The sequence below is a fragment of the Arachis hypogaea genome, chromosome 8 (genome assembly GCF_003086295.3).
Source record: "Arachis hypogaea cultivar Tifrunner chromosome 8, arahy.Tifrunner.gnm2.J5K5, whole genome shotgun sequence".
Classification (NCBI taxonomy): domain Eukaryota; kingdom Viridiplantae; phylum Streptophyta; class Magnoliopsida; order Fabales; family Fabaceae; genus Arachis; species Arachis hypogaea.
In genome coordinates this window covers 25,385,173-25,394,819 of record NC_092043.1, presented here as the reverse complement: position 1 = coordinate 25,394,819, position 9,647 = coordinate 25,385,173, and the positions used below count along the sequence as shown (strand labels likewise).

General features: G+C 32.2%; 1 protein-coding gene across 3 annotated transcripts; it reads left to right on the top strand.

The window, feature by feature from the left end:
* The first annotated feature begins 386 nt into the window (after positions 1-386).
* LOC112706542 (uncharacterized) lies at positions 387-3,264 on the top strand. Of its 3 annotated transcripts, XM_072200910.1 has the most exons (7): positions 387-910; positions 1,006-1,048; positions 1,528-1,584; positions 2,139-2,220; positions 2,395-2,475; positions 2,669-2,756; positions 2,857-3,264. In XM_072200910.1, exons 1-4 carry the CDS (start codon positions 752-754, stop codon positions 2,159-2,161), a joined length of 282 nt encoding a protein of 93 aa, XP_072057011.1. In that variant the 5' UTR covers positions 387-751; the 3' UTR covers positions 2,162-2,220; positions 2,395-2,475; positions 2,669-2,756; positions 2,857-3,264. The 3 variants fall into 3 exon arrangements, 2 of the variants coding, with proteins under 2 accessions (XP_072057011.1, XP_072057010.1); XM_072200909.1 differs by having other exon boundaries at positions 2,395-2,756; XR_003155798.3 differs by lacking the exons at positions 1,528-1,584; positions 2,669-2,756; positions 2,857-3,264 and having other exon boundaries at positions 427-910; positions 983-1,048; positions 2,395-2,607.
* The last annotated feature ends 6,383 nt before the right edge of the window (positions 3,265-9,647 follow it).

Below are 9,647 nucleotides of genomic sequence, written 5' to 3'. Positions count from 1 at the left end.
GAACCGGTGATAACTGGTTTGGATCGGACGATTTTGATAAAATCGGTCAACTGGAGGTTTTAAATACCGGCCGGTTCGTTTTGCTAATTTATATATATAAAAAAAACTAAATCCCTGATCTCTCAAACCTCGCCATCTTCATCTCTCAATCTCCCTCTCAACGAATGTTGTTAGAACCGGATCGAATCGGCTGGTTGGACTGGAAAACTGGTGAACCGGTCCAGGTAGAAAAAGATTCCAAACAAAAAAAACCGGTGTGAACCGGTTTGACCCGGTTGGTTCTAAAAAATTGCTGAACCGATAAGTATAAAAAACCAGACCGGTTCCATTTTTTATTTTTTTTAAACCCCTCCCATGAAAACGACGACGTTCCCCCACTCTTCTTTTTGGAAAAATTAAAACCCTAAACGGAGCCCCGTTCCCCTTCACTCTCTCTGACTCAATCTGACAACTCACAAGTCACAGAGGCAAAGCTCTCAGCATCTCATTCTCTCACTCAGTTTGTCACCGCCACCGCACGTCGCCGGTTTCTTTGCATCGTCTGTCGTCTCCTGTACATCTCCTTCACTGCGCCGTCGCCTATGTCCGTGGTTCGCCCTCACCGCGTTGGCGCATCTCCTTACTCTGTCAATCTCACAGTCCCAAAAGAACCACCAGCCACCGCCACCGCACGGTTGCTGCCACGATCATCGGCTCCTCTGCTTTGTCCCCGTCACTGCATCGTCGCCTCCAGAAGTCCTGTGCGTGTGTCATGTATTGTCGTCGACGCCGTTCTCTCTTCTCGTCGTTGGCTCGTCTGCATCTGCCGGTTCCTGCACCTTTGGCCTCCGTTCACGTCGCATTGTCCCTGCGGCTTCACTTCGTCCACCATGCTATGAAATATGAACCCTTGACTTCCCTTGTTTTCCAGGTCAGTTTTCCCCTTTTTTATTCTATTGTGCTTGAGGCATACTTCTGATTGATGGAGAATAAATGATTTTAGGGCTTGATGGACCTGTTGTGCAGCTATCAAAAGATCCGACGATGAGCTTCCAATTTTCAGCACCTGGTTAGTGAAGGTTCTCTTGCTGGATCTGGGTACTCCTTGCCTTATCTGCCATTGTAGGATTGGTCTTGTATGTTGTGCATCATAACCAAAATGAGGAAGAGGACAAATATCTTTTTGGAAAAATATTATTATGCATATTCTCTGTTTGATAATTTGTTTGTTATGTTTTGTTGATGAGTTTTTTAAATATTTAGAGTTTGATTATGATGAGGTTTGTGGTTGGTGCTTACTTTCATTGTTAACTTGGTGGGTATTGTGTTATTGTTTCTTCATTTTGCATTCTAACTTCTGATAATTGAATTCATGATATTTTGGTTCCCTGGGTGAATCTGTTCCTGTGTTGCAGATGTGAAATGAAAGTTTAAATTTTGGCATATTAAATTTAGGAATATGTTAGGATCCAATATTTTTACCGAAAAAAAAAACTGAGAATTGGCTTCTTGTGAATCTGTTCCTGTGAATCTGTTCCTGTGTTGCAGATTGTGTATTATCAAGTTTAATTGTGCTTGCTACCTATGCTGTTGTGTATTATCAAGGTATTCGTTTATCTAATCTAATCTAATCTGATATAATTTATTCAATATAATTGAGTTTGTTGAGTGCTATCAATGTCGTCATTTACTTTGTTGCTGTTAAGTGGTATGTTTACAAAGAGAAAAGGTTTGCTGAGGTTGGTATCGAATTGGAAGAACAAGAAAACTTTGGTAACTTCCATTAATTAATTAATAGGAATTAATATATATCACAACGTAACTTTCTCTCTAAATTCAATTGTCTTCTTTTTTCTTTTTCTCTTTTTTCCCCTAATAACTGCTGGTTCTTGTATTACTATGCTAAAAACAAGAATATCTTCAAGTTAAATTTAAGTGCCAGCGTTATTGTTTGCCATGTAGGTAAGCTTGTAACCATAGTTTCTATGTGTATATATAAAGCATGTGGGATAGAGAAAATAGAAAGAAAGAAATGGTGAATAGTTTGCTCTGGAATTAAAGAATCTTGTTTAATTTGTACTCATCTAGCATTTTGTATTTTGTTCTCTTTCAAATGCATTAGTGAGCCTCACCAAAATTTATTCGATAATGCCTAGCAGAGAATCATATGTACACCATGTGATATAAAAGGGTTGCAGTGAAGGCAAAGCGTCTCGACTTTTTTATGTGTCTGGTGAAAAGGTTAGCTTTTATTGGGTTTCTTTCCTGCATCCTGGTATTGTAGTTTGAGATAATATTTGATTTCCTTGATGTGGGCACTGAAGTTTAACATTTGATTTGTGATTGTGCTTTGGGTTTAGAGTAAGTTAACCTTCTCTAATTTGGTTGCATTTATTTTGTTTTGTGTCGTGACAGAGCCTTGAGCAAATTGGTAACAGAGCAGAACGCCTTAGCATTAAATCAGATACATATTTATATTCAAGTACTGATATTGAGGTGAAAATATGGATTTCTTTTGATGAGTTTTGCTGCTAGCATTCTTCTTGCTATATTATTTTCTGTTTTATACATGGATTTTTATTGAAGTTATTGTCTGGGTCCTATTAAGCGATTATTTCATGTAATAGCCTTAACTTGCGAGAACTGTATGGTGAAGTCTAGATACTTGTATGCTTTTTATTTAATTTAGTTTTCAGGACATATTGAAGAAAGATCAGCTTCTTTCCCCTCGTGCTATGGTTGTTGATTCAATACAAACTCTTGATCCTATCAACACTGTTAGTAGTTTTCCTTCAACTCTATTAACACTTTTCTTTTTCTATCATTTGCTGATGTCTTTTGAATTTCTCATTTTGTTTTGATTTATGTATTCTTCAGTGGTTAGAGCAAAAAGTTAAGTTGAATGATGTTGAACACAAGTTAAAAGATCAAGGACGTCAACTAAAGGTTCAACAGAAGAGAATTGGTTCTACTAAAAAGACAATTCATCTTTGTATAAAAAGTTGAATCTCTCACTTCCTTCAACATTGTCTGATCCTACAGAAGATGAGCTTGGGACAGGCTCTAGTGATGATGTGGATGATAACATAAGTGATTGATGTCAGGAGTTTTCTGATTTAGATTAAGAAATTTTTAGGTGAATTAGTTAGTACATTTTATTTTATTCTATTCATGATATTTGACTTTTTTAAAGGCTTTCTTTGTTTTAGTTTAAGTATTTTTTTCTTATTTTAGTTTGATTACATTTATGGACAAAAGTATTTTAATAATAAATATTTTTTTTAACTCTTTTATGGTAATTACTTTTTTCATAACTTTATTATGTGTTTATAATTTCGATGATGTAATATGAAAAAAATGATTATGATAGCCTTAATATAGAAAGCAAATATAGAAAGCAGATCGAATACAATTTATTTCTAAAATATTTATATATTAAATAGCAAATTATTTTGTATGAAAATTGTTTGAAATATTATATTAAATTTGTAGAAAATTTGTGCGAAAATAATTTTTTGTTTTGTATGAAATTTGTTTCAAATATGTAAATTTTTTTAAATTAAATTTGTCTGAAATTTAATTGAAAATAAATATTTAATTTGTCTAAAATTTGTTCGAAAAAATTTGTTATATTTGACTAAATTCGTTAGAAATTTATCTGAAATAAAATATATTTTTTGTTTGAAATTTGTCTAAATTGAAATATTTTTACGTTTGAAATTTGTCTGAAATACATTGTTTTTATGTTGGCTAATCCGTCTAAAATTCGTCTAAAATACATTATAATAGTTAGAAATCTAGTAGATAAATGTCTATTCGAAATCTGTCACAAAATCGTCTGAAAAAAATTTCGGACGAAATTTCAGACAAAATGTAAATTAGCAACAAAGCTTTTTGGGACAAAAAAAATTCGTCCCAAATTTGTTTGAAAAAAAAAATTGTCTATAATTTGTTCGAAATTTATTTCAATTTTGTCTCAAAGTTCGTCCGAAAAAACCCTATAATGTGAGAGTTTTTTTTGGTACATTTCATATTATATCTGTTTCAATAATAATAATAATAATAATAAATAAAAATACGTCAACTTGATATCTAAGAAAAAATGATGAGATAAAACCATAATACAGTTCTAAAGTAAAAGCTTAAATTAGAACATAATATCATTACACAACACATATTAAAAGTAATTTCACACTACAATATACCACAAACAGGTAAATGACTTAAATTTAAATACGAAACATTTTTTATTCATGCATACATGATAATACCATGGTCTATAAATACTTCATAGATAACATATCTTATATAGCTCCAAATGATGAGCACGAAAGTTGGAGAGTGTGGTAGTTTGTGTCTACGATAATTGTCTTCTTGCAACGACGCCTCATAGGAAGAAAAAGAATTGTTGTAAAAACTATTAAATGAAAGAGTAATTGATAAACGAATGATATTTTCTTCTGGCATACATGATTTTTTATAGTGGTAAAATTAAAATGGAAGGAATTAAATTTTATATTTTTATATTAGGAATATAATTTGATATTTATCTTAATAAAATTATTATTATTATCAATATAAATGGGTTAACAACTTGCCACTAATAAAATCATTAGATAATGAATAAGAACTAGAAGAATATGAATATAATTAAAATAATATAATTAAAATATTTAAAAATATTTTCGATTGATAATTAGTTTAATGATGCATTAAATATTGATTTTATATAATTATAATAAAGATATTTTCTTAAATTAGTATAATTATGCATTATTCATTAAAATAATTAAAAATATTTTTGATTAATAATTGATAAGTAGTTTAACAATGTATTAAATATTGATTTTATATAATTAAAATAAAGATATTTTTCTAAATTAGTATAATTATGCATTATTCATTAAATGCATTCATTTTGGAGGAAAAATAGGTTTACAAGAAAGTGACACCTCACTTTTATTAGTTGGGAAAAACTCAGTTTTAGTATATTAAGTAGATTATTCATTAAATGCATTCATTTTGGAGGGAAAATGGGTTTACAAGAAAGTGACACCTCACTTTTATTAGTTGGGAAAAAACTCAGTTTTAGTATATTAAGTAGATATCAATATATTAATAGTAAAGTGGAGAAAAAATGTAATATTATATCAAAGAAATTTTTTTAAATCATAATTGTAATTTCTGATTGAAATCATAATTTAAATATTTTAAATGGGATAATTCATTTAGAGAATTCATAATTCAAACATAATTTTTATACACTTAATAGTTATATTCGAGTTAATACATTTAATATTATATTTAAAAAAACACGAACAATGCACATCATATTATTTATTTATTAATTAAATTATAACAATTCAAATTAATTTTAATAGAATAATTTAAAATTATAATTTCAATTTTATCACGTGCATGACACGGATTATTACACTTGTAAATTATTAAAATGTATTTTTTTATATGTAGACATGTAACTATGAGAAAACATATGATTCGCAAATTCAAAAGAATGCTGTAAGAGGAAAAAGTTTACATCATCACAAATTCACGGTGAAAAAAAAAAAAAAAACTTTTTACTAAACACAGTTGTGAAGCAAATTCACGAACCAGCTGTAAAAATATCCCAACATTATTTTGAGTTCGCAACGGTAGACAAATTAACTGAAAGAGTTGGGAAAAAAATGTATTAACAATTATTATTATTATTAGGATAAAATACATAATTAAATAAAAAACATATCAAAATCACACGAATTTTCAAAAACAAAAATCATTACGTCAAAGTCCTATGCACATATTTATATAGATCGAATTGACCTCATTCGAATTAACTTTTTAATAGTAAATTAAATTGACCTAATTCGATTTATAAGGGAATTGAGTAGATGCTAGTAAATCGAATTGATCTAATTCGATTTACTATTGAACAACCCATATATAATAAATCGAATCAGTTTAATTCGATTTAGTACTGGTACAAATTATTGTTTTTATTCTATATTAACTTTAAAATATACAATAAAAAAATAATCTCCATTTGAATTCAAATAAAAAATAAAAAAAATCAAAACGAATAAGAATAAAAATTTAACTTTTGTGTTTTAGTTTAAATTTCAGAAAATCTACATTTTTTTATAAACTTGTGAATTTAAAACAGAATATTAAACGATTTCTAAAAATTATTAAAAATTATCCTTTGATTCATTAGCATCTAAAGAATCATTACCGAGACTTTTGATGTTGAAAAAATTAATATAAAGTATAGTCCTCCAAGATAGCATAAGAGTTAAAACTTGAATTTTTTCAAAGTCGGAAGTAACATATAGTTATACATTATGAAATGACTAACAGATAGTTATACCAAATGAGGGGTATTTCATTATTGAAATTTATGTTTTAAAGTTAATATAGAATAAATAAATAATAATCTATACCAGTACTAAATCGAATCAAACTGATTCGATTTACTATATATGGACTGTTTAATAATAAATCGAATTAGGTCAATTTGATTTACTGACATCTACTCAGTTCCCTTATAAATTGAATTATGTAAATTTGATTTACTAGTATGTAATATGTTTTATGTAAATCGAACTAGGTCAATTCGATTGACAACTGAAAAGGCTAATTCGAATGAGGTCAATTCGATTTATATAAATATGTAGGGTTAAGTACGATTTTGGTCTCTAAGGTATAGGTCGAAAATTTTATTCGTCCCAACCTTTTTTTGCATGCAAAATCGTCCTTAAGGTTCAGTTTAGTTTTAAAATTGTCCTTTCTCTAATTTTCGAACAAAATTATCCTTCCCCAATTTTACACACATTGACTCTCACTCTCTCAGATCCACCATTGTTGAAGGATCACCAAGTTCTCATACTCAGCAACCCCAATTTTCACAATTTCTCACCTATAGTCCAGAAAAAGAGAAGGATGTACAAAGAGAATCAACAACAACAAAAACAAAAAACTAACAGAGACTGAAGAAGAAAAATCAGCAACAAATAACAACAAAAATCATCACCAAATATTCAAACAATTATGTGATGAAAGGCTGAAGAATAGAACTTGAAGGAGTACGAATGGGGTGACCACCGCAATGACCACTGCAAACATCTGTGCCTACCCACATCGCTGCCGCGAGAGTCTATGTGTAACACCCTACCACACTGAGCTTTACGCTTAAGTCGTAAAACAGAGGTGGTGTGGTATTATGACCTCTAAAATAAACTGTGTACATATAATAGCAGAAGAATTATAGTATGCTAGGAGCCTTAGCTTGAAGAATAGAGGAATTAAAATCGCGAGATAAAAGCGCAACGCGTGTGCGTGGGTCACGCGTACGCGTGGACATGCTTGTTTGCTCCTTACGCGCACGCATGGAACCAGTCACGTACGCATCGCCAAAAATTCACTCCACGCGTACGCGTGGGCGTACGTTTTTTTTAATAAAATAAGGCAGATGCAGTAGCAGGGAATCTAAAAAACCAGAACAGTTTATAGATGCAACCTTTCAATTCCCATAACTTCTTTGTTTTACAATATTCCGTTCTTCGAGTGGCATAAACATCGCAAACCCAATTTTCATTTCAAAACAAGTTAGAAGCAAATTAAGAGTCCGAAGACTAAGTTATGCCTCGCCGAAGTTCGGCCAAAAACCAACTTTACAAAACCTCTTAAAACTCATTTACATTCCAAAATCTCCATTCCATTCCTTACTAAACTTGCCAAACCCAACACCATATGCCAATAACAAAACTCAACAAAACATTACACCATTTATCAACCACCATTCATCAATATGATATATGTCAACAAAACCACCAAACCTTCATTCAATATGCTTGTAACCTATAATCATCAACTTACCCACATCTCATTGCTCATATCTCATTAAAATGTCCACATAATAATAATCTCTATTATACAATCAAATCACATCATAGATACCAAGTATACTAAGCATTGTACCATTCCGTACGTTTCAGCTTATCCTATGGTCATCTAGCCAAAGTTTTCACAGAACATTATATATTAAATGCAAGAAACCGAAACCATACCTTGGCCGATTCTCACGTAGCGACCAAATCAATTCTCTCACAACAAACACAGCTCCAAACCCAACAAAATACTAAGCCCAGCCCCCACCAAAAATTCCAACGTCCACAATTTCAAGTTTTAATTATTTATTCACAACCTAATACACATTCATAACACATATATATCGGATTTAATACTCAAAGCTCAAATTCAATAAAATTAAAATAGGATTATCATATCCTCACCTTACCTAAGCTTCACATAAGCAAAAGTGAACGTTTTTCTCAAGCTAATTAGATCCTAAAACATCAAAAAAAAAAGAAATTCAATACCGTACCATACTTTCAAGAATTGGGGGAAATGAGTGGCTGGGAGTATTTAACGACTTACCTATGAAATTGTTCCGATAGAAACGTAGAGCTCGACGCGGTGGTCGCGTGGCCGCAAATGCTGCGGCAATCGGAGCTCGGACGGAGGAGTTACGGGATTTAGAAACTAGCGTAAGGGTTTCGGTGGAGTTTCGTTTTCTTCTCCCTGCGAATGCTTTAGCTTCGTTCCCTGCTGAAATAAGGGAGAAGAAAGGCTTGGGTTCATTTAATAGGTCGGTTAGGTTGGATCAACGGGCCGGTTCAACCGGTTCTGCCCTTTCGGTCCAATCTTAGACCGTTTTCTTCGAAATTAGTGTCAAAATTCTCGTTTCGATGAGCTCTATCCTAACTTAATATAATATTCGTATTTATAATCTTCCTTATTAAAAACTAATGTATTGACTAATTATTTACTATTAACGGGGTTTACATCCTACCCACCTAACAAAGAATTTTGCCCTCAAAATTCAAATTCAGTTACCTAAAAAGAGATGTAGGTAGTCCTTCCACATATCTAACTCAAGTTCACAAGTGTGTTTCTCAATACCACCTCGACTCCAAGCTACCTTTACCAGTGATACTTCCTTCCCACGCAATCGTTTAACGCTGGTGTCATCAATCCTTACCGGAATTACTGGAAGTGTTAGATCTTCTCTCACTTGGATTGTTTCCGGTTCTAGAACATGACTTGCGTTAGGAGTATACTTCCGAAGATGTGATACATGAAATACGTCATGCAAGTTTGAAAGATACGGCGGCAAAGCAATTCTATAAGCCACCGGCCCAATTCTTTTCAAGATTTCAAACGGTCCAATATAACGGGGATTGAGTTTCTTAGTCTTAATAGCTCTTCCCACTCCAGTGGTTGGTGTAACTTTTAGAAAGACATGCTCTCCATCTTCAAACTCCAAAGGCTTTCACCTCTGATCGGCATAGTTCTTCTGACGGCTCTGGGCTATAAGCATTCGGCTACGAATCTTTTTTATCTGCTCAGTAGTTTCAGCTATCACCTCAGGCCCTAATAAACTTCTTTCTCCAGTTTCATACCAACACAGCGGAGATTGACATTTCCTGCCATACAAAGCTTCATATGGAGCCATTCTGATTCTCGCATGGTAGCTATTGTTATAAGCAAATTCCACTAACGGCATATACTGATCCTAGCTTGTCGGCTGGTCCAAAACACAAGCCCTTAGCATATCCTCCAAGGTCTGAATAGTTCTTTCTGAGGGTGATACGCAGTACTCAAACTTA